The 23934-nt window shown below is 53.3% G+C and overlaps 1 protein-coding gene across 1 annotated transcript in view; it reads left to right on the top strand.

Moving 5' to 3' along the window:
* Positions 1 to 23934, top strand: part of NIBAN2 (niban apoptosis regulator 2) — a 95993-nt gene that overhangs the window by 62918 nt on the left and 9141 nt on the right. Inside the window, exons 5-9 of the mRNA XM_074973503.1 lie at positions 2450 to 2617; positions 16170 to 16285; positions 18906 to 19010; positions 21330 to 21492; positions 22873 to 23060. Coding sequence (XP_074829604.1) covers positions 2450 to 2617; positions 16170 to 16285; positions 18906 to 19010; positions 21330 to 21492; positions 22873 to 23060 — 740 coding nt within the window. The remainder of the gene's footprint in view (positions 1 to 2449; positions 2618 to 16169; positions 16286 to 18905; positions 19011 to 21329; positions 21493 to 22872; positions 23061 to 23934) is intronic.

The raw sequence follows: 23934 nt of genomic DNA, 5'->3' as shown, positions 1-23934 counted from the left end.
CTGTCTCTGCTCCCTTCCAGGAAGGGAGCCTGTCACTTCTAGCCTCTGCTCTCCAGAGCTGGCCACTTGATTTCTCTGAAACCGTTTCACTTAGCAAATGAGAAACCTCTCTGGCCAAGTCTCCTCCTCCCACCCTCTTGTTTGGAGAGTGGTGAGAGGGCTGGGGTGGAGGAGACAAGGTGAGGGGGGAGGTGGAAAGAAGGCTCGTTTTCAAGGGCTCAGTGCCAGGTTTTCAAAAGCGCTTAGTGCAGGTTGGGAGCTGAGCAATGCTGAAAACCTGATCACTGCAAGCTCATCCCCCTGTGATCTCGAAATGAGCTGGCTTCGGTAGGCTCAGGTGGGCCATCCTGCTAGCCACCCCCTTGCAGCATCACTGGGCAGTCCTGGTTCTGGTTATGTGCATGGAATTTTTTTTTTTCTTCAGATTTTTAAAACCAGGTGAATCTTTGGTGATTTCTAAAATCCCGTGGAATGACCTAGTTTTTAAGGAGCAGGCTTGTGGGGTTGGGAGTTGGTACCCACCTGTAGAAACCCTCCCCATGCCTTGGCGAGAACACGTTACCTTCCCGCTCCAGGGACTCTTTCCTAAGGGGTGCTGGGGGGAACACCCCTCTTCAGAGCAGAGCTGCTGCTGCAGGCTCTAGACTGAGCTGCGCCTTGTGGAAAAATGCCTCAGCACAACAGTGTGTAAATACACAGAGTCTGATTCAGGTGTCCTGCTGCCAGTGTGTAAAATAGCACCGGGGGTGGGGCCGGGAGGAGGGTGAGAAGATTCCAGCAGGAGCAGGGGTGGCTCAAAAGGCGTCGGGCTGAAGGAAGCTGGCCAGGAATAGCTCGTTCCCAGTGGAATAACGGGGCCTCTTCCTAGACTCTGTCCGAGTCGCGCGTGAGCCAGGACAGTGGAGGAGCCCTCCTGAGTGGGCAGTGGTTGGTACAGAGGGTGGGACAGACGCAGCTGTCTGGAGGGTACCGTTGGATAAGGCATAAAACTCCTTGAGCAGCCTGTCAAATTGCAAGGCTCAGCAGTTTCTCCTCGCCCCAGAGTGCAGTGCGCTATGGCAGGGTTCTGCTCCCCTCCTAAAGGGGTATCAGGGTTTGGTTGCTGGCGGAGTTGTGGGCACTGGATTCGGGCCAGTGGTCAACCCCATGGGGATAGAACCTGTGTCCCTAAAACAGGTGGAGGAGCAGGTGGTTATGAGGCCCGGACCCTGAGCTGAATTGCCCTTGCTGTGAAAAGGTGTTCCATCTAAATGCTGCGTTACAGAGACAGTGCAGACGTGCTCCCAGACCATGGCTGAGATCCTCCCGTCCTCCGTGCGCGGTCAGGCAAGCACGACCCCGTCGGGTTTGACCTTGTCGAAGGGCCTCGTAAACGCCACAGCAGGAAGTCTGCTTCTAGTTTGCTGGCTTTCTTTCTGCTTCCCCTGCTGCTTCCTTTTCCTCCAGGACTCTCGTCCTTCACAAAATCTGGTGATTCCAGGGAGCGTGGCAGGCCCATCCCTCCGCCACGGCTAAAACAAGTCTTCGTGTGATCCTCCATCCAGTGGCACATGCCAAGGGCTCTTCAGCTGCTCCTCCAAGCTTCCCGGGGCCACTCCACTCATGCTTTGCAGTGGAGCTGTCCCCTCTGTTTTGGCCTGTCACTCCCTGCTGCTTTTCCAATGAGTGACCATGTTGATGGGATGCTCCTTGAGAACAGGAAGGGTAGCCTGGATCACCACCTTGACTTCAGGCAAAAGGGTGGTGGGGGATGGTTCGGGATAGCTCCAGAACTAGCTCTGGAGACCATGGAGACTGGGGCAAGTACATATCTTAGTTTGGGGCAGCTGATTGAGGAATGCCACTGACCCTGATTCATCAAAGCTCCAGTGGAGCGGTTCCGCAGGCAGATCTAGATGGGGGCCTTGTTGCCAGGCCCATGACTAGGTGCGGCTCCCGCGCCAGCCCTGGGAACACAAACATTCCCATTGATGGCTGGTGCCAGCCCCTTGGGCTGGGGCTTCTCATGCTGGCTGATGCGACACAAAGACCCAAAATGGGGATGCAACCAAACGGTGAAAGTGGAGGCTGGAAGTAATGAGACAAGAGGAAATATTCCCTCTTGGATTAAAATGCAGTCTGGTATGGGCAGGGCTTTGTGAGACTGAGAGAGAATCTGGTCCAGTGGCAGCACCCACTTAGTGCTGACTGGCCCCTGAGTGGCCCCTGGAGACTGGCTTCCCCTCACATCCCATATGATGGGTCTGGGTTGAGCCCCCTTAGCAGGGCAGTGCAGGAAGCCATTCAGTGGCTGGGCTATTGAGGCCGTCGATCTCCGTGGCACGCAATCTAACACCTTTCACCCATGATGTGCATTTGGATCCAGAATGTGGACCTCCTGCCTGACCAGTTCCAAGCCATGTTTCTAGCACATGCCCATGACTCGAGTCTCTCTTTCTTCTTTCATCAGGGACAACCCCCAAATCCAGCAATGCCCCGATCCTCAAGTGCCCCACGCAGTTTCCTCTCATCCTTTGGCACCCGTACTCCCGTCACTACTACTTCTGTGTGATGACCGGCAAGGAGCAGGACAAGTGGCGAGCGGTGTTCCAGGACTGCGTGCGACACTGCAACAATGGTAAGTGCAGGGCTTGCGGTCTCCTACCAAGAGATTGGACGTTGTGCGTCTTGGTCTCCTCCTTCCCCATCGCCTGGTGTGAATGTTGTGGTGTTACGATCAATACATGCAAGATCAGAATTGTTCCTTCCCCAAGTGCAGTCTGGCCCTGACCAATTTATTTGAGCATAAGCTTTCGTGAGCTACAGCTCACTTCATCGGATGCATTCAGTGGAAAATACAGTGCGGAGATATATATACATAGAGAACATGAAACAATGGGTGTCGCCATACACACTGTAAGGAGAGTGATCACTTAAGGTGAGCTATTACCAGCAGGAGAGCGGTTTCTTTGTGTCTCTGCTGTTTCCGTGTCAAACGGGCTCTGCTTAAAAGTAAAACACTTTGTGTTTGCTAAATGGCCATCCTGCGCGTGTATCCTTGTGTGTGCATTCAGCGCTCAGTGCAATGAGGTTCTGGGCCATGTCTGGCCCTCCTGGGTGATACTGGAATCTAAATAAGAAATCCTGGGAGCTGAGTCAAGCCCTGGGGCTTCCTTCCTCATGCTAACACAGACCCTGCTGGCCATGTCGGTGTTCAATCTGTGGATGCATGCTTGCAGCCCCAGTGGTGTAAGAATTTTAACCCTGCAACTGGAACTTACTGGGTCATTCCGTATGGCTGCCCGTCCCTGCAGTATCTGAGCATCCTCCATGTAAAATCAAGAGCAGTGACCAAGTCCCTAGGGGGCTCTATGGAGTCTCTGGTTCCTCTCTTCTGGGGTAAAACTTTGCTTGAGGTAGGGTGGTGGGATGTTTTTGGCTGTTGGACAGGAGGGGGTTGATCCATGAGTCCAGATGGAATCGATCACTCTCCCCCGTAGCTGCACTGGGTCTGCAGTGTTAACAGAAGATGAAAAAGGGCGTTGGGGAGAGGTTGGGTAAGTCGGCAGATCTGACACAAGTTAAACCAAGCCTCTTCATGCAAATGTCCCCAATGACATTGAGAAAATACCTTTGTAAGCAAAACTGTTTCGAAAGGGAATGAGCTCCTTCCAGAACTGTCAGAGGCTGGCTGGCACGTTTCTGGGTTCTTCTAGTTGCCCTGTGACAGCAGCTTGTAATGACCGTTTTCTCACTTGAGACAGAGTTGGAGGGGGGGTGGCTCTCGTGGCTCAGGATTTAGCAGGATCTCTGACAGCCTCATTAATGGAAAGACACTTAACGTGAGAGCCTGGTGTAAACCGTGACACTGATTGGGGGCCCTGTCTTACTCCTCTGATCTGCCACTGTGTATTAAAAGCCACCTCTGCTGACTCGATTGGGTACAGTAAGGTGGGTGGGATGTTACTACTTTCATTCCTGTCTGCTCTGCAGAGTTAACACAGCAAGCTGGATTCATGCAGAGCCTGAATGGCTGACTAACTTCAGATGGCAGAATCTCACGTGCTTTTCATGCCAGAAAGGACCCAGCTTGGCCTTTGGATCCCAGACTGAGTTTGCAGGTGTGGCAGTTGAGACACGCACCTTTTCACTCAGCACTTTTGATCTGAAGTTGGACACAGTGAAAGGTCCAAAATCTGGGTGGCAACGGGTGAGATCCAGAGGGTAGGGATGAAAGGCCAGGGCACAAATGAGGAGTCTACCCCGTTGATGCCACAACCATAGGCGCCAACTTCTCCTGGCGCCAGTGGGTGCTTGACCCCCCACCCTGCCCTGACTTCACCCCTGCCCCGCCTCCATTCCAACCCCTTCCCCAAGGTCTCCGACCCCTCCTTGCCCCTATTGGACTCCTTTCCCAAATCCCCGCCCCGGTCCCGCCTCTTCCCCACCTCCTCCCCTGAGCATGCCGGATTCCTGCTCCTTCCCTCTCCCTCCTACAGCTTGTTATGCCGCGAAACAGCTGTTTCGCGGCAGCAAGCACTGGGAGGAGAAGCAGGGACGCAGTGCACTCAGGGGAGGAGGCGGAGGCGAGGTGAGCTGAGGCAAGGCGGGGGGGAGCTTGGGTGCCGGTGGGTGCAGAGCACCCACCGGTTTTTCCCCAAGGGTGCTTCAATCCCGGAGCACCCACGGAGTCGGCGCCTATGGCCACAGCCCCACAAGCACCAGGACCTTGGCAGCCTTTTCAGGGTGTACTGAGCACATCTTAAGGCATCTGCCAACTAGACCAGCTTTTCCTTTAAGCCAGCTGCCGCTGCCCTAGGTGATGCCAGAACTAGCATCCTGTGCTCAGACAGGAGCTGAACCACAAGGAGTTCTGCACTTCATTGTCCAGACCAACCACCTTTCCCTTGAAAGGTGACCTCAGGAGCTGTGGAGGGGGGTGAGAGTCAGAGGAGAAAGCAGGACTAGTTGGCCTGCCATTGTCTGGACTCCAGGCTGAAAGGAGATGATAAACCCCTGTGAGGTCCAGATACTGAATGGCGCTGTTAAGCATCAGGATGAGGAATTTGGTGGGTGACTTGGGGCAGGGGGAAGAGATTCCTTCCTTCTCCCCAGAACGTGACCAGCTGGTAAGGGCCTAGGACCTCTAGGTTTGGGGCCCATAGGTACCTCTGCTCTTCAGCACCAACTCTGGAGTGAGGCCTGTGATATATGGAGTTCAGATCCCAGAAGGGTTAAAGTGCAGGAGGAGAGAGACTGGCTTGCACCCGGGGGTGGGGGGGGACTGGGTGGGGCAGGTTGACTGAAGTCCTTGGGCTACAGTCCAGGAGAGAGCTGTCTTAGAAGCTCAGCTGGCTCTATGCTCTTTCCTGGACACCCCCTTCCCCTCCCCCCGCCGGCATGTGGCCCTTGAGCCTGTGCCGAGGGCCCATCACCCCGGCACAGGAACTGACCAAGGGGAGCCAGGGCTCACTGTGAGGGAGGGAGTTTAAACACTAGGTTACAAAGTGTTTCAATCGTCAACAATATGTGAACCAGCTAGGAAAGCGCTTGTTAAAGGCAAGCTGCTCGTCGAGATTTAATTATTATTTTCTACCCCAAAGGGGTAATTAAACGGATCAAAGCTCAGTCTTAAAGAGCCACTTTCCTGTCATTCACCCCTCTTCCCCCCCCCCACCCCCCCAGCTGTCTCCATGCTCTGGCAGGGTGTTGTGGCACTTGGTCTCAGGGGAGGGGGCGCTGGGTGGGCTGGTGGTTGCTGGAAAGGCGAGCTGAGAATCAGTGCTACTGTGTAATTGAATTAGCTGCTTTAGGAGCAGCTCATGCGCCTTTCATGAGCCTTGAAGCGTTTTACAGCCCTGCAATTTATGCACAAACTGGGGTGAACATCCCCCGCATCGTGGGTGTTACATCGATACCAGCGGGGGCTGCCAGCCAGTGAGCAAAGAGCACCGTGCTTCCGCCAGCCAGGGAGGCAGAACGTAACCCTGCTTTGCTGTAGATCACTGGTCCCTGAACTTTTCAGGGTTATGGCCCCCTGGAGCCAGGGCTGTGGCTCCCAGGGTCAGGAGCGGGGCCGCAGCTCGGGGCGGGTCTGGGATCGGGACCAGGTGCACAGCCGCAGCCAGACCACAGTCAGGGCTGGGACCAGGGTGGGAGCAGAGCTGGGAGTGCTGTCGGGCTGCGAGGGGCTCCCTTCCTGCCACTGGTGGAGACTGGCCTGGGCTCTGTCGCACCCCCCCCCCCCAGCATTCCTCCACTCCCCACAGTTTGGGGACCTCTGCTATAGTCCAGCCAGGACCAGTGCCCCCTACTCGTAAGCCTCGCTCAATCCTTAATGACCCCTGGTGGTCAGGGCCTCTGTTTCTTGCCTCACACACAAGTAGCTACCTCCAGCAGTACTGCACCCATTAGTCCATATAAAACTCTCTATAGAGCCGTCAGCCAGTCAGGTGCTGTCCCTGTTTTATTCTATAAAGGTTTTTATACCGTGCCCACCACCGTGGTATCTGAGCTCCTACCAGCAGTGCAGTAAGTTCCGTGACTACGCTTCTGTGGTGTGTGTGTGTGTGTGTGTTCTCTTGTCTTCTCCACAAAGGCAGAAGTGTGCGTAGTGGAGTGTCTTGTTTTGGTAGAGGGTTCTTTGGTGTTAAATACACCCATCGCAATGTGTTTATGTTGGAGAATGCCAGGTCAGAGAAATGAGCCTGGTATGGTCCCTGAGCCAAAGAGCTTCCAGTCTAAACTGCAGGAGCGTTCCCATTGTTTCAAACAATTGCCCACCCCATCGGAGGTCTGGCTGCCAGAGAGCTGCAAATAACATCCCCGTACTTGGAGCGAGATTCGCACCCGCCTCCAGGAGTCCTGAAGTTCCCCATCGCTAGTAGAACTGCTACCTAGGCACTAAATCGTTAATTTGATTTCACGCTGTGAAGCGTTCCACAGCTGTTTCCATCAACAGAAAACTCCTCTCAGCAGAGCTCATGGGCAGGCTGGAAATTCAGACACTTGTTCCTCTTGCAGAAGACGGTGGTCCGGGAGGGGCAGTATGGCCTAGCTGATATGGAACTGCACCAGGAGGCAGGTGATGTGGGCTCTGCTCCCAGCTCTGCCAATGACCTGCTGTGCAATTCTGGGCAAGTCACTTCCCCTGCCTGTGGCTCTGGGTTTTCCCCTCGCACCCTTTGTCTGCTTAGATTGTCTGCTGGTGTAAGGGCCGTTTCTTACGCACAGCTGCCAGACATCCCCATTCAGAAGAACATCGTCGTCAGCTTTCCAGTCTTAGCTGAACAAACAGGTCCCTTTCCCTTTAAGACATTATGGGTCAGAGTTCAGCCCTTGTAATCCTCACTGGTGTCTCCTTGCACTTGCCTGTGGTAATCTCCCAGGGATAGAGGTGCTCAGAGCTCCTCCTCCTCCCCTCTTGACTCAGAAGATATTAGCTGCTTTTTAAATTTTCCATCCCAGCTCCCCCAGTTCATGCTCCGACAGGTCCCTGCAAGGCAGAGCTTAGCTCCGTCACAGGCCTCTGCAGGTTAGGATTGGAGAGCTGGCCGGGCTGTGTGTGGGGTGAGGCCCTGCTGGCACAGACACACGATGGCGTTTATACGCATCTCTCCACACCCTTTCCGCACTCACCCTCTCTTCTGGCGTTTCCTCCTGGGGCCAGGCCGGAATTTGCTGCTCATTAAGCAGCCTTTCCCCTGCAGAGCTATCAGTCGCACCTAGGGTGACCAGGTGTCCGGTTTTCGACTGGAACACCCGGTCGAAAAGGGACCCTGGTGGCTCTGGTCAGCACTGCCGACCGGGCCGTTAAAGGTCCAGTCGGTGGTGCTGCGGCACAAAGGCAGGCTAGTCCCTACCAGTCCTGGCACCACACTGCGCCCTGGAAGCGGCCAGCAGGTCCGGCTCCTAGGCGGGGGTGCCATGGAGCTCTGCGCGCTGCCCCCACCCTGAGCACCGTCTCCACACTCCCATTGGCTGGTTCCAGGCCAATGGGAGCTGGGGGGCGGGTGGTTCCTGTGGGTGAGATCAGCACGTGGAGCCTCCTGGCCCCCCAGCCTACTAGCGCCGGACCTGCTGGCCGCTTCCGGGGCATGCGCAATGCAGAGTCAGGACAGGCAGGCAGCCTGCCTTAGCCCCACTGACTAGGAGCCGCCCGAGGTAAGTCCGCATCCCAACCCCCTGCCCCAACCTTGAGGCCCCTCCCCAAACCTGGAGCCCCATCCTGCACCTCAGACCCCTCATCCCTGGCCCCAGCCCAGAGCCTCACCTCCTCCTGCCCCTCAACCCCCTGCCTCAACCTGCAGCCCCCTCCCATACTCCGAATCCCTCAGCCCCAACCCCCAGCCTGGAGCCCCCTTCTGCACCCCAAAGCCCTCATACCCAGCCCGAGCCCACACCCCAAGCCCCTGCCCCAGCTCAGTGAAAGTGAGTGAGGGTGGGGGAGAGCAAGCCACCGAGGGAGGGGGAATGTAGTTAGCAGGGGGCCGGGCCTCAGGGCAGGGGTGGGGCTAGTGTGTTCAATTTTGTGTGATTAGAAAGTTGGCAACCCTTATCACACACACCCCACTCTGGAATTCCTTTCCCACCTAGTGCTGTTCTTCGTGCTCTGCCCCACTGACAAAGGCCCTCTGTTCCATGGTCTCTCTGAGCCCTAAGCCAAGGGGGAAGTGGAAGGGCAAGAAGGGAACATTGGGGAGTTAGCTGGCCAGGCGGGTGCATTGCTGTCTTTGTAATCAATGCTCATTAACTGCTATGCTGTGACAGCTTGATACCGCCTCCCAAGTCCAGCCCCACAGTGAAGAGTTTCCATCGCTGGTGGATACGTAACTGGGGGGGATGGCGGAGGCGGACAGCAGGCAGCGTTGTCCTGGGTCCAATCAGCCTGGCCTACTTCAAAGGTGAGGGCCTTAGGGTTCCTCATAGTGCTGGGAGATCTCCGACAACCAGAGCTCGTAAACTTGCGTTTACTAGCTCTGGAGCTGCAGGCTTTAGATCTGGGCTCAGACTGCAAGGCCACGGGCCTGCTCTGATTTAACCCGCAAGACCATCCAGCTAGATGAGCTGCACTCCAGGCACTTAGCCCTGGCGTTCGTTCCCCTGTTCTGCATACATGTGCACACCCCCACATTATCCTGGGCTTTTCCCACTTTCCCTTGATTTAGGGAAAATTGCTGACCAGACACAAAAGCATAACTGGAGAGAGACCAAGATCCATCATTAGCAGCTGCTAACGAAAGAGGAACCGTTCCCCATTAGTAACAATGAGGGGATTTTTTTTCTTTAATCATTTATTCCACCCTGGCCTGGGCAATCTTAATAGGAGAAACAAAACCGACCCTCTGCTGCGAATCAGCCAGCAGTAAGAACCTGGCTGAGCTGTGGAAAGGGGCTGCTGGCAGACTTGTCTACACAGCTGGCTTTTTTGCTGAAGCATTTTTCATCCAAAAATGCGTATTTGTGAAGAGTGAACCTTCTTGCAGGAAAGGTTCTGTTCTGGTTAACTTTCTCGAGTTGAAAAAGTTGGGAAATCCTCTCTTGTTCTGATGCTTTTGAAATAAAAAAAAAAAAATCCAGGTTTCCGGTTCAAAACTGCTTTTTGGTAAGAAATTGAAGTTAATTTACAGCAAAACAAAAATTCTGAATGTGAAAGGGTCAAACCCGGGGGGGTTTTTAGAAAGGGTTGAAAAGAAACCTTCTGATTAACCCCAGCTGAGCTTTTTTGAATTTTTTCATTTGAAAAGTTTTTGATATTTTTTTTACTTTTATCCTGATCCATGGCAGAGAAATTTTCAAAATCTCAAATTTTTGTGAGATGGGGACAAACCCCACCCAGCTCTGCTCAGCCAAACCTGTTTCTGGCACTTACCAGTGCAGGAGGGTTACTTACAGACCTCGAGCTGGAGGAAAGGGTCTGTCTTACTCCACATTTACTTAGCTGCAGCCAGGGTTGGGTGGGAGACAAAAGGGGCAGTTCCCCCCCCCACTCCCTCTCCCCGACCCCCCGTTTGAGAGAGTCCCCAAACCAAGTGGCATTGCGACCTGGTGCTTGGATTGCAGCACCATGCAGGTTTGGCCGGGCCGTCCCTTTGTCCTGTCATGATGAAGAGCCGCTGGGCCAAATTTGAATGTGTGGCATTGCGGCCTGGTGCAGGGGGCCACGTGGGTTTGGAGGCCGAGCCAAACCTGAGTGGCACTGTGACACCACACCCCAGGTGGCTGAGCGGGACACTGGGGCTAGCCCCGCGGGACAGGAGCCACCAGTGTAGGATGCACGCTCGTCGGTCTTTCTCTGCAACTCCCCTCCGGGTATCCCATCCGTAGTAATGTTTTTTGACAGTGCAGGGGGCAGTGGTCTCCATTTCAGATTCTGCCCCAGGCCCCCAGAGGCCTTTGTGTGGCCCTGGCCACAGCAGGAGTAAGATCTGCCTGGAGGTGGGAGCTACACAATGGAAGGGGATCACTTTTACCCTGCATTCTTTGGGGCGAATTAGCAAATCCTACCTGAAAGGCGGCTGCTGCTTAGAACACATCCATTTCTGAACAGGTGTGGCGCATGCTTCCTCCGCCTCGTCCAGCTTTCCTGATGCACAGCGTCCCTGGCTACTCCGTTCCTGGTCAGATTGCCATGGGCACTTACCGGGGCAGTAAGTCTGGCCAAACACCCACGTGGGGGACTAGGCGGCTGCCCGTCCAGCTTGCTTTGCTGCTGATCTATATTGTCTTGTGAACCTCAGTCACTGGAAGGGAGAGGCTAGTTAGTGCATTAAAGGGGCACACATTTAAACAGGCCACAGCTGCACTGGTGACCTGGCTTTATTACAGATAAAACCAAAGATTCCAGTAACAGAATGAATTTCTAAAGGCGATAGCCCAGGACTCTCCGGGGCGGGTCTCCGGTCAGTCCTCTGCAGGAGATCAGACAACATGATTATTATGGTCCCTTATGGTCTTAAATCTTTTAGCTGCGTTTCAATAAGATTATCTTGAAATTCCCTTGATTAAAAAACGGCATTGTGGTTTCCCATGTTTATGCTGCTCATGCTCCAGATAAATGCTCAGCGCACAAGCAAAAATACCTTGTGATTTCTCTTCCCCCCCCACCCCCCCAACTGCCAACCCATCATATGCTTCCTGGGGTGTGAATATACAGCTAGGTTCTCCCTGGCTTACAGATCGGAACAGAGATTCTGCAGTAGCTGCTAAATTAGCAATTTTGGTGTTGATGCATGAGTCACAGGAGCATCCGGCTGGCTCTGCAGGGCTAACTGGAATGGAAAGTAAATAAACTGGTTTTTGCAGGTAGGTCTGACACCCGAGGAGCAGGATGCTTTGAGTACTTGCCATTTTTACGTAGGGACTTAAAATTAAAGTCAAATTTTAGAAATGACAAGGACCAGTGGAGTCTAACTTCAAAGATTTTTAGGATTTTTTTTTTTTTTTTTTTTTTTTTGCTACTAAATTAATGTAAAACCGACCCCCTTTTGCATTCCTCCGTTTACGACAGTTGTTGCTTCAAAACACTTCTAAAGGAATTCGCTTTTGTTTGCTCGGAACTGTTTCAGTGGATTTAGCTCTCCCGCCAAGTAGTAACAGTGGAAGAGGTCCCTGGCTGTATCCTTGCATAAGATACTGCTGCTGTTGTAGACAGCCATGTCTGTGACCACCCAAGGGACTAATCTTGGCCTGAGCATTTCTTGGTTGCTTGTAATAAGAGCAGCACCCAGATATCACCATGTCTAGGGCCCTACCAAAGTCACGGTCCGTTCGGGTCAATTTCACGGCCATAGAATTGGAAAATTGGTAAATTTCATGTTTTCTGATGTTTAAATCTAAATTTCAGGCTGTTGTGACTGCGGGGGTCCCAACCCAAAAGGGGGCCACCTTGGGGTGTGTGTGTGTGTGTGTGTGTCCGTTTCACAAACCTGTTATACGGGGGTCATGGGATTGCCACCCTCACTTCTGTGTTGCCTTCAGAGCTGGGATCTGAAGGCAGCAGCCGCTGAGCTTCCTGCAGCCGTAGGAGATTCGTGGAGATGGGTCTGATCTCACCCGTGCTGCTGGGAGTGCCCCAGCCAAGGGCTCCTAGCTGCTAGTCCCTGCGCTCTCAGTGGGAGATCAGACCCACCTCCACAAGCCTCCTCCGGCTGCAGGAACCTCTGGGGCTGCTGCCCAACGCCCCACCCCCGAGAGCATCCATACGGGGGAAGGACAAGTCCTGTCCTTCCCCAGCCTGGCCGGGACTCGCAGCTAGGAGCCCTCAGCTGGGTTGCTCCCAGCAGCATGGTGGAGATCAGATTTCCTGGGGAAGGGCTTATTTCATGGTCCCTGACGTGAAATTGGTAGGGCCCTAACAATGATGGCCTGGCTTTGTGGAAATAATAATTCTCAGCTCTTATATAGCTTTCTTCATCAGTAGATCTCAAAGCACTTTATGAAGGAGGTCAGTATCGATATCCCCATTTTACAGATGGGTAAACTGAGGCAGGGAGGTGAATTGACTTGCCCAAAGTCACCTAACAGGCCAGTGTCTGTGCCAGGAATAAACCCAGTCCGGTGCTCTAGCCCTAGGAACGCTGCCTCCCAATCTAGATCGAAACCTATGGGGCTCTAATTCCATCTAAGGGCTACTGCTGGCTTCAGGAGCAAAGCTGGACCCACAGGGCGCTGAAGGGAGGGGTGTTATGTGAAGCAGTAACATGTTGGAAACCTGTGTCTGTGGGTATCACAGTAAGGCTGGTGACTTGGAGTTTCTGGTCTAAGAGTACTTTAGAAACCACATAGGACACTAATGCACTTTGAATCTGTCCTAGAATCTGAATCCACATCTGTTGGGCCATGGAGCTCCATCAGATGCTCAGATCTGTATCCCTAAGGAGGCTGATTCCTCTGAACTGATGGCCATATTTGGGGTTAGGAAGGAATTTCCCCCCAGATCAGATTGGCAGAGACCCTGGGCGGGTTTCGACTTCCCCTGCAGTGTGGGGCACAGGTCACTTGCTGGTTTGAACGCAAGTAAATATAACTTGAAGTCTTTAAATCAATATTTAAGGACTTCAGTAACTCAGGCAGAGGTTGGGGGTCTATTACAGGAGTGGGTGCGTGAGGTTCTGTGGCCTGCAATGTGCAGGAGGTCAGACTAGATGTTCGTGATGGTCCCTTCTGGCCTTAAAGTCTGAGTTGTCCCCCCTGTCTTACCAGGGCAAGTGTCTCCTTCTGCCCCTGATTAAAGGCTTTATTGGGTACTCGGTGTATGCTTCTTGGGGCAGAGGCTGACTTCAGCACAGCTAGGATTTCTCACACAGTGGCAAAGCTCCCGCTGACTTCGGTGGGGCCAGGATTCTACCCTGCTGCTCTAGTCTCTGTGAAAAGTGCCGGGAACACGCTGGCGCGACGCACGAACGTTAGATAATACTGAGCTGACCCTACGCTGGCTCTTCTTCTTGGCCAAGGTCCTAGCCTCTGCTTTAGCACTCTGAAAGCTGCTGCTGTTCCGTGTATTGTCAGGTGGGAATTACTGATCTGCATTGTGTGTGTGTGTGTCTGCTTCCTTCTATCTACACAGGAGTTTTTATCCTCTTCTCCTCCGTTTCCCTAGCTGTGGCCTCTGGTCCTTTCCCCAGGTCAGCTGCCCTAAGAATCCCTCTGCTGCATTTGTGAGTGCCTGGATTCCGTGCTCTGGCATCTGTAACTGGCACACGATGCAGCGGGGCAAAGTAGGAGAGAGGCTGCTTTTCAGGATTTCACACAGGCAGAGCCAGCTTGCAGCAAGCACTTGGAGGCTCAGCTCTGCCTGGCAGGAGACTGCAGAGACCCAGACTTTGTGTGGTGTCCCAATCATATCCTGCATTCCTTCTACTGCTGGCCAAGGCAGCCAGAAGGGAAGTACACATGCAGTCTAATGCATCAGGCATCCAAAGGCTTTGCTACCCAGAGGTAAGTCCCCACCCCACTTCCCAGCATATGAGTTCCAGACTTGCAGCTCCCAGTGCAGACTGCAGAGAGACAGGGCAGGGTTAATGGCACCCCTGTACTTGGCATGGAACGCTTGGCAACCAGCCAATTTGTGCCCCCAGCACCCTCACTTCTCTCGCCTTCCGCAGCTCTGGGGCTGGTTCAGCTGCTTGGAGCATCGGTCAGTAGCTCTGGAAAGATTCGCGCCAGCGCATCCTTTCCTTGGGTATCTCGGTGTTGCAATGGGTTATGCAAACCAGTTCCCAGAACACTCTGCCCCCAGCCTGGTACCTCTCAAACTCCAGCTAACCCCTGCTAACCCCCCTCCCCCCGCCCCAGTTAACCACCCCAGTCCCTTCCCTGCATGAACAACCGTCTACAGATGTGGCTTCTGGTTTCCAGGGACGGAGGGAGGTCATGGAAAAAGATGCACTCCCTGCCACCCCACCCCCCATCAACTAGTCCTCTTCTTGTCCCATGGTCTGCCCTGTGGTGTCTGCTGCTGTGAATCATGGAGACGAAATCTCAGTGGGAGTGGAGCAGGCTGCAATGCAATTGGTGTCCCCACCTCCCCGCACTGGGTTTGGCTGGGAACCTCATGCTGCCCATGACTCATCCACTGCCTCATACTTTTCTTTTTTTAAACCCACTCTCTCCTTTCCCTCCCCACCTCCCCACGATTGGTCATTAATTTCCTTTCAACCTCCCTTCCTGTGGCTTGCGCTGCCCAGTGCTCCAGGTGTCTGTCTAACCCTGGGCCTCGGGAGAGCTCTCATGGGGTGGGCTGGGTCTAGCTGGGTGTTTAGTTACTTGATGCCAGTAGGAAATCTTTCTGGCGATGCCCATGCACCTTCTTTGTCCCCTCCTCCCCCGTTTATGTGCTGTGGGATCCCCCTTGTCAAATGACGGTGGTGGTGGTGTATGGTGCCCTATATCCATTCTCTTGCTGCTCGGAGGCAGTAGGGGGAACAATATAAGGCAGCCACATTTTAGCTCCAGATCTGAAATGTCCCCAGGGCTTTTGGGGGTATTTGGATCTGGGGTTTTGGTCCAGGCCCATCTCAATTAGCCTTACATGGCACTTTTCGTCTCTGAAGGTGCTTTGGAGCTTTGGCTGGAGCGGGGGGCTCCCGCTACTCCAGTCCCAGGGAATTGTGTCAGATTGCTGGCTGTGAGCTCCCCGCAAGGGCTGCCGTCCCTGTCAGCGTGAGTCACGGCAGGGGAAGGGAATGTGGAACTAACGTAAAAAGAAGTTACGGATGCCCCCCAACCTGAAGCAAATACTCACCAGCAACCACACAACGAAAATACTAACCCAGGAACCTATCCTTGCAACAAAGCCCGTTGCCAACTGTGTCCACATATCTATTCAGGGGACACCATCATAGGGCCTAATCACATCAGCCACACAATCAGAGGCTCCTTCACCTGCACATCTACCACTGTGATATGTGCCGGCGATGCCCCTCTGCCATGTCCATTGGCCAAACTGGACAGTCTTTACGTAAAAGAATAAATGGACACAAATCAGACGTCAAGAATGATAACATTCAAAAACCAGTCGGAGAACACTTCAGTCTCTTTGGTCACTCGATTACAGACCTAAAAGTGACAATTCTTCAACAAAAAAAACTTCAAAAACAGACTCCAACGAGAGACTGCTGAATTAGAATTAATTTGCAAACTGGACACAATTAACTTAGGCTTGAATAAAGACTGGGAGTGGATGGGTCATTACACAAAGTAAAACTATTTCCTCATGTTTATTCCCCCCTACTGTTCCTCAGACGTTCTTGTCAACTGCTGGAAATGGCCCACCTTGATTATCAATACAAAAGGTGCCCCCCCCCCCCCCGCTCTCCTGCTGATAATAGCTCACCTTACCTGATCACTCTCGTTACAGTGTGTATGGTAACACCCATTGTTTCATGTTCTCTGTGTATATAAATCTCCCCACTGTATTTTCCACTGAATGCATCCGATGAAGTGAGCTGTAGCTCACGAAAGCTTATGCTCTAATAAATTTGTTAGTCTCTAAGGTGCCACAAGTCCTCCTGTTCTTTTTGTGGATACAGACTAACACTGCTGCTGCTCTGAAACCTGGAACTAACGTGAAGGACAAAAACGTAACAGAAGCTATGAGTGCATCACCGGAAAATCTGCTGTGGTTTCCTCTCTTCCACCCCCCCCCCCCCCCCAGCCTAAATAACTCCCCGCCCCCCTCTCTCCTTCAGGGATCCCAGAGGACTCCAAGGTGGAGGCCCCAGCCTTTACAGATGCCGTCCGCATGTACCGGCAGTCGAAGGAGCACTACGGCACCTGGGACATGCTTTGTGGCAACGAGGTCCAGGTGAGGGTGAGAGGGGTCCCCCGGCCCAGAGCGGCTTCTCCCGCAATAACCTGACCCCAGCCAGAAGGGGGATGGTTTGGCGCCTCCAAATCGGCCTCCTGAATGTACTGAGATTACCCATGGTTGGGGGACGAAGCAGCTGTTGAGGGAGTGGAGCTGGCACCCCTGCTGGGTTAGACGCTCCAAAGCCTTGAGGTGTGGCTGCATTGCAGGGCATGGCCCATCCGACATCCCCCCCGAAGGGATAAACCGTTGTGCCGTTGCTCTGGCAGCTGGTCTATTGGGGAGAGCTGGCTTAGTCATTCAGCCCTCCAGGCCGGGGAAAATGGCGCTATTCCAGGGAGGGCTGGGGGGGAAGCCTGGGACGGGCATGCTGCTTACATGTCAGCCCTGTGTCACTGCTGAGTGGATGTTATGCTAGGTTAGAGGTCACTGGCAGCTGCTGGTCCTTCCTCCACCTCTGCCTGGTGCTGTCATATGCAGCCTGTTCCCCCTTTATCTCCAGCCCAGCTTGCAACTGCGTCTTCCCTCTTGTAGAGACTTCTCTTTCTGCTGGTGGGAGTTGTATTGGCGGGAGGGAGGGATGAATGGATCTCACCACCGAGCTGCCGTGGCAAGGCGTCTGCTGGCTGGGGAGGTCCTGGGGGACCCTGAATGCCTTCATGGGCCCTGCCCAACCTTTCCACAGACAGGGCTGCATTTTGGGGTCCTAGTGACCCCCTAAAGGGAGGAAACCTCTTTAGGAAGATCGGCTTTAGCCACCTTTTAAAAAGTGACACCCCCACTCCCAACCTTACCCAGACATCAAGAGTGACGCTTAACTTGGGAAGAGAAGCTTGTACCCAAGCTGGTGTCTTGATGCCGGAGTTTACTGCCTATGCCCTTCCAAAAGTAACTGCATCTGGCTCTCCATGCAGACCTGGCTTTAAACCATCTCCTTGGGTGGGTTGGCATGGAGGGCAAGCTTGGGGGAAGAAAGGTTGCATGCTTGCCAGCAAGCTTAAAGCAGGGATGGGTACCCCAAATGCTCCTGTGCCCCTCCTCTCTCCCTTGACACCCCCTTGCTTCACTGCTTCTGGCCGCCCTTGAGAAAGAGGAAGGTGCCTTGTTAAAAAGTCATTTCTGACATGCACCCCTCCCAGGGCGTTCCACAGGAGTTGGGCTGCTCCGGCTGGGCAGGAATTCCAGCCGCGGCTGGTTACAGCTTAGGGAGCTTGCTGGGCCTCTGCAAATACCACAGCTCCCACTGTGGAGGGCCAGCATTAATGTGAGGGGGGGAAATATCCTCTCTCCCCTCCCTGCCAGTGTCTAGTGGAATCTTCTGGTGATGGGGGGGGGGAAGGAATCCTCGGCAGGGGGGCGCTGGAATCCCCAGGGGAGAGTGGTGCTGGCAGGCTGCGCAATACTGCAGCTCAGATGTCAAGGATGTTGCTTTACGGACTCGTGTGATGCATTTTAATAGGATCTCCTTGGCAGGTCGGAGGCGGCCAGTGGGCGGAGCGCCAAAATCCCACATGTGAACAGTTCTGAGGCTGCAGCTGGGACTAGGAAGGTGGTGGGGAGGGGCGGGTCGACCCCTGGGTTCAGGAACCCAGCCGAGCGGAAGGTGGGCAGGAGGCTGAACGTGGAGGAAACGGGCAGAGGGGGCGTCAAGCCAAACTGCTAGGAGGGGAGGGACCTAAGCCAAGCAGAGACTCACTGATTCTGTCAGCACCTACCCCCTAGAGCAGTGGGGCGCCAACCCTCTGGGACATACCGCAGTGGGAACGAGGATGAGGCGCAAAGGGAAGTGCGTCCGGTGGTTGCCGGGTTAGCTTGCACCCTGAGCAGCCGCTCTGAGCCGGAGCTTTAGTCTCGATGCCCCCCGTGTCTGGCGGCGGGAGAACATCTTCGTTAGCTTCTCACGCACACGTCCTCCATGGGCACGCAACCACACCCGGCCAGCCCCTTCCACAGGAACCTGGCTTTGGTCCTTGCAGCTGTGCAGGATGGATCCACCAGCGGATGTCTCCAGCGGGGCCTGCTCAGGAGACCGTGCGCCTTCCCGGGGTTGTGGGGTCACCCTAGCTAGCAATCGGAGCACCGTCTTGCGCTCCGCTCAGACTTGAGCGGCACAGTGTGCCCCTCCAGGGCCATGAAAGACCCTCGCACGGGATGAAGGAGCAGCTCCCCGTACAGACCCTGTTCCCAATGCTCTCTCAGCTAAGGCATCGGAAGAGGATTTGTGGTGCAAAGGGCTCTCTTTGCTAGAAAACAAAGTGTGGGGAGCACTAGCTTCCCCAAGTATCCTCAGCGCTTCAGAACGGCTGGAGGGAGGCCGTTAGCATGTGTTATGGAGAGATTGTTTCATGCCAAGAGTTCTTGATCTAGACGGAAGTACCAGAGCCACGTAACAAAGCGTAGGATGCACAGGGAAAGGTGTCACGTAAGAGTCTGTAGCAGCATATCACAGGAGTGGGGAAGGAGGAAACAAAATGGATCTTCAGAGGACCGGGCAGCCTGCGAGGACGAAGAGGGGACGGGTCGGGAGGCAGGGAGAGCAGAGTGCCCAGCAGTGGAAGGACAGCTAACAGCCGTGTGCGATCTAGTCACTAATGGCCTCCTCATTCTGCTCCTCTAGGTCTTGAGCAATCTGGTGATGGAGGAACTGGTCCCAGAACTGAAAAACATGATCGGCCCCAAGCTGAAGGGCAAGGCCCAGGAGAGGCAGAGACTCTGGATACAGGTTAGTGTGTGTGTGTGGTGGGGGGGGAAAGGTGGTAAGAGGCCAGGGCCCTGCGAGGGCAGCGTGGGGCTGTGAATGCTGCAGCATGAGGCTGGTGCAATAATGCCCAACTGGCTGAAATGTTCCTGTATGGATGACACGTGCCAGAAATTGGGGCTGGCTGCTGGGAAATCCAGGACTGGACTCTGACAGCTTTTGGAATGGGTCCCCTTGCCTTGGGTGTGGTGCCTTGACTCTGTTTCCTGCTGGCTTGTGTGACTCAGAGTCACTTCCCCGATTCACCCCCTTCTCCCCAAGGGCGCAGGGAAACGAGCTGTCTGTCTGCCTCACTCCTGGTTTTATCAAGCTCCCTGTCATAGGTGTAAACAGCTATTTCTCAACTTCCCACTTACCTTCTGTTGGTTGCATGCACGTCCAGAACATGCGGCTTCTGTGTTGCTTGCCATCCCCCCGGGGAGGGAAGTACACCCTAGCAAACATCCATCCATAGCTAAGCCAGCAGTGTGGCTCGGCCCAGCTATATTTAGCAAACCATTTTTAGACCAACCCAGGCTAAATCTGGCCTGACCCTGTGGGTTCATACAAACAGGCTTGTTATAAAACCTTTAAGACTAATAGAAATGTTTCCATGAGACGCTCTCTGTAAAATTCCACTGAAACCTCCTTTAAACAAACAGTGCCCCTTAGCCTTAACCACCCAGACGCGGCAGCCCTGTGCTAATGCATGAGAAAGGGGAAGAGTTCTGTCCTCCAGAGCCCAAGGTGAAGATTGCAGATTTCCAGCATAAATCCTGATGATCACATTGGATTCTTATTTCATTGTAATAATCCAAGGTGGGGAAGGGCTTGTGCTGTTCCTGTGAAAGAAGCAAGAGGATGAGACCGGCCCTAGGGAGGAAGGGTGACCTTGTCCATTAAGGCGTTGGAATGGTACTGAAGAGATCAGGGTTCAATTCCTGCCTCTGCCACAAACACCTTGTGTAAACTTTGGCCTAAGCGACTTTTCCTCAGGTGACTGATTTTGGGTGCCCAACTCGACACTTTAAAGGGACCTGGCTTTCAGGAAGTGCTGAGTATTTCCTCCTGATGGGGAGGTACTTGGCCCGCTCGACGCTGGTGAGGCCTCAGCTGGGTACTGTGTCCTGTTCTGGGTGCCGCACTTTAGGAAAGCTGTGGACAAACTGGAGAGAGTCCAGAGGAGGGCAGCAAAAATCATCAGAGGTTTAGAAAACCTGACCTATAAGGAAAGGTTTAAAAAAAGACTAGGGATGTTTAGTCTGGACCAGAGAGGCCTTCAAATGTGTTAAGGGCTGTTATAAAGAGGACGGGGATCATTTGTTCTCCATCGCCACAGAAGGCAGGACAAGAAATAACGGGCTTAGTCTGTAGCAAGGGAGATTTCAGGTTAGATGTAAGGGAAAAATTTCTACCTATAAGAATGGTTAAGCTCTGGACGAGGCTTCCAAGAGAGGTGGTGGAATTCCTGTCATTGGAGGTCTGGACAAACACACCTGTCAGGGATGTTCTTAGTTTACTTGGTCCTGCCTCAGTGCAGGGGCTTGGACTTGATGATCTCTCAAGTTCTCCTCCAGCCCATCGTTTCCATGATTCTAGCCCAGAGGTGCTAAATAATAGCATGACATAATTCCAGGCAGAAGACTCCTCCTCCAAATGTCACATTAAATAACTTGTACATACAGTAGCACTGTGCAGTCATAACAAAAATAGACTCATGAACCTCGGGAACTACAATCCTAGACTTTGCTCCTGCACTGAGATGTGCTAGCATGGATCCCGGTGGAGTCCTGCCATTTGAACGCAGTGGTGCATAGCAGATGTCTGCACGGATTCCAGTGTCAATCACCACAAGCGTACAGTAGAAAAGAAAAAAATATTTCAAGTCAGCAGTTTTTAAAAAGAGAAATGGGTGGGTGGGAGTGAACAAAACTCGGAGCTGGATGGAGTCCATCGCTCTTGCTGACATCAGGAAGCAGCGAATCCTGAAATGTACTGACCAGCGGCTGCGTTATGACAAGACGTGTTAGGCAGATCTCAAATAGCCAGGCCTTTTCTTGTTAGGGGATCTAGTGGCAGCTGCAGACATAATTCCCGTGCATGCTGTAGAAAGCTTATTGCCAGATGTTCCTGCATATCTATGATTGGGGAGCGCTCAGTCACGTGGGGTGCAAAGAGATGGCAGGCTGCCTTGCAGACAGAGGTCAGGAAGGGTCCTGGGCTCAGCAAGGTCAGATGGCAGCACAGCCTCAGATGTCTCGTGGGATTAGGATGCTGATGATGCTCTTCCTCTTCCCCCTCTAGATCTCGGATGCTGTCTACAGGCTCGTCTATGACCAGATAAAGGCGCACTATGATGCAGTGGTGACCAAATGTGAGCTGGAGCGTCCCAGAATGGAGAGCACCATTCGCACAGACATGGATCAGATCATCACATCAAAGGAACACTTAGCCAGCAAAATCCGAGGTAGGAAATGTGTTGCCCCTTTGGGTATGTCTACATGGCAAAAAAAAAAAAATTCACCCACGGCACCAAGTCTCAGAACCCGGATCTGCAGACTTGGGCTCACCTATGGCACTAAAAATTAGCTGTGTAGACGTTCAGGCTCGGGATCTGATGCCTAAGGAGGGGTCTGGGTTTCCGAGCTTGAGCCCGAACGACTACCCCCAGCAATAGCCCATTGTACTGGGTTAGTCAAAATCCTTACGTTCAAAACCGCAGTGCTTTCCTAGGACTGGGAGCCAGAAACTTGACCCGGGGGCTAAGAGGCCAAGGGCTGGAGCAGTCCTCTAGTTCACCTAGCTCCAGCAGCCCTTATTTTAAGGCACCGTCCCTTATTTGTTTGATTTGTCCCTAAGATGATCACCCATCCCTTATTTGAAGAGAGATTGAAATGTTTTAAAACTGATAAGTGCCATTTTAAACATGAAATTGAAACTTATGCTAATTGCATCGTGTACGGGAGGGCAGTAGAAATGTGCACAGGAGGAAAAAATACATGATGTGCCAAGGGAAATGGTGTTTCCCTACAATGTCCCTTCAAATAAAGCGGCGTCCCTTGTTCTTCAAGTGGTTTTCCCTTATTTCCCTCCAACAGAGGAGGTCACCCTGCATAGCTCCTTATATCCTGAAGGATCCCAAGTATTACAAACGAGGTCTGCACTGTTACCCTCTGGCCGCTTCTGGGGTGGAACGTGGCTTCTGCTAACGTACCACGGTGCTGGGCAGGCGGGGAAGCATACCACATGGCCGGGGCCGGGCAGGGGCAGGGCTGACAGCAAAGGAACTTAGCTCCTCAGACTAGAATTTGACCAGGGCTTTGAGGTGAGTGCTCCTGTTTGTAGGAAGCCCTGTGGTATCAGGAGCTCATACAGAAGCCAACATCTCTGGCAGCACGTGGCCCTGTACTCCATAGGGGGGAAGAACAGGGTCAATACTGACCCAAGAGTGCCGCCTACTGAATTGCCAGTAGCATTCTCTTCACCCCCACGTGTTTTGCGTGGAGGATAGCCATTCGAGTACTGCCAAGCGTGGCAGACACGGACTTGGTTGCAGGCTGATCGGACGTAAGATGGGAAGGGACCTTGTAGGTCTTCAAGTCTAGTCCCCAGCTGCGGCGGGCAACTCTGTCATCCCGTTTATAAATTTATCCAGCTGCATCTCTAGCCTTTTGGCCACCACCTGGAAGGGGTGGAGCAGAGCAACTCCTGTCCTTTTCTAGGGTGTGGTCTAGGAGCTGGAGCACCATGCTTGGCTTCCTGGTGGCTCCAAAGCTCAGCAAGGAAGGTAGCCAGAGCAGGAGCCATCCCATGCTAATTGTCTGTTGCCTGTCTCTTCCTCATCCAGCCTTTGTGCTGCCCAAAGCAGAGATCTGTGTCCGAAACCATGTGCAGCCCTATATCCCCTCCATCCTGGAGGCGCTGATGATTCCCACAAGCCAGGGTTTTGCCGAGGTCCGGGAAGTGTTCTTCAAGGAGGTCACTGACATGAACATGAACGTAATCAACGAGAGCGGGATGGAGAAACTGGGAGAGGTAAGGCCCCTGGAGAAGGTTGCATAGATTCCCGTTGCTGTCCTAGCAGGATGGGCTGGAAGCCTTGCGCGGGTGCCCAGGGAAAGCCTGGCCAAGGAGGGAGCTCAGCTTCCATCCCCAGTTGTCCTGAGTAAGGCTGGAGCTGAATGGTGAGAATAAACCTGTGGCCCTGCCCCTAGTCTGCTCACATCAGAGCTGGCAGGCCTATGCTCCCCTCTTCGCTGGAAGCCACAGACCTTAGGGGGCCCAGGGCTTCCTTGGGGAGCACCAATCCTGGTCCCGCTAGATCCATAGATTCCTTTGGTGTTCTGGCAGAAGTTAAAACGATCCACTTAATCATAGAATATCAGGGTTGGAAGGGACCTCAGGAGGTCATCTAGTCCAACCCCCTGCTCAAAGCAGGACCGATCCCCGACTAAATCATCCCAGCCAGGGCTTTGTCAAGCCTGACCTTAAAAACTTCTAAGGAAGGAGATTCCACCACCTCCCTAGGTAACGCATTCCAGTGTTTCACCACCCTCCTAGTGAAAAAGTTTTTTCCTACTATCCAACCTAAATCTCCCCCACTGCAACTTGAGACCATTACTCCTTGTTCTGTCATCTGCTACCACTGAGAACAGTCTAGATCCATCCTCTTTGGAACCCCCTTTCAGGTAGTTGAAAGCAGCTATCAAATCCCCCCTCACTCTTCCCTTCCGCAGACTAAACAATCCCAGTTCCCTCAACCTCTCCTCATAAGTCATGTGTTCCAGTCCTCTAATCATTTTTGTTGCCCTCCGCTGGACTCTTTCCAATTTTTCCACATCCTTCTTGTAGTGTGGGGCCCAAAACTGGACACAGTACTCCAGATGAGGCCTCACCAATGTCGAATAGA

This window comes from Natator depressus, chromosome 16 (genome assembly GCF_965152275.1).
Source record: "Natator depressus isolate rNatDep1 chromosome 16, rNatDep2.hap1, whole genome shotgun sequence".
NCBI lineage: Eukaryota > Metazoa > Chordata > Testudines > Cheloniidae > Natator > Natator depressus.
The sequence above is the reverse complement of the archived record's forward strand: the minus strand, read 5'-3'. Positions and strand labels throughout refer to the sequence as shown.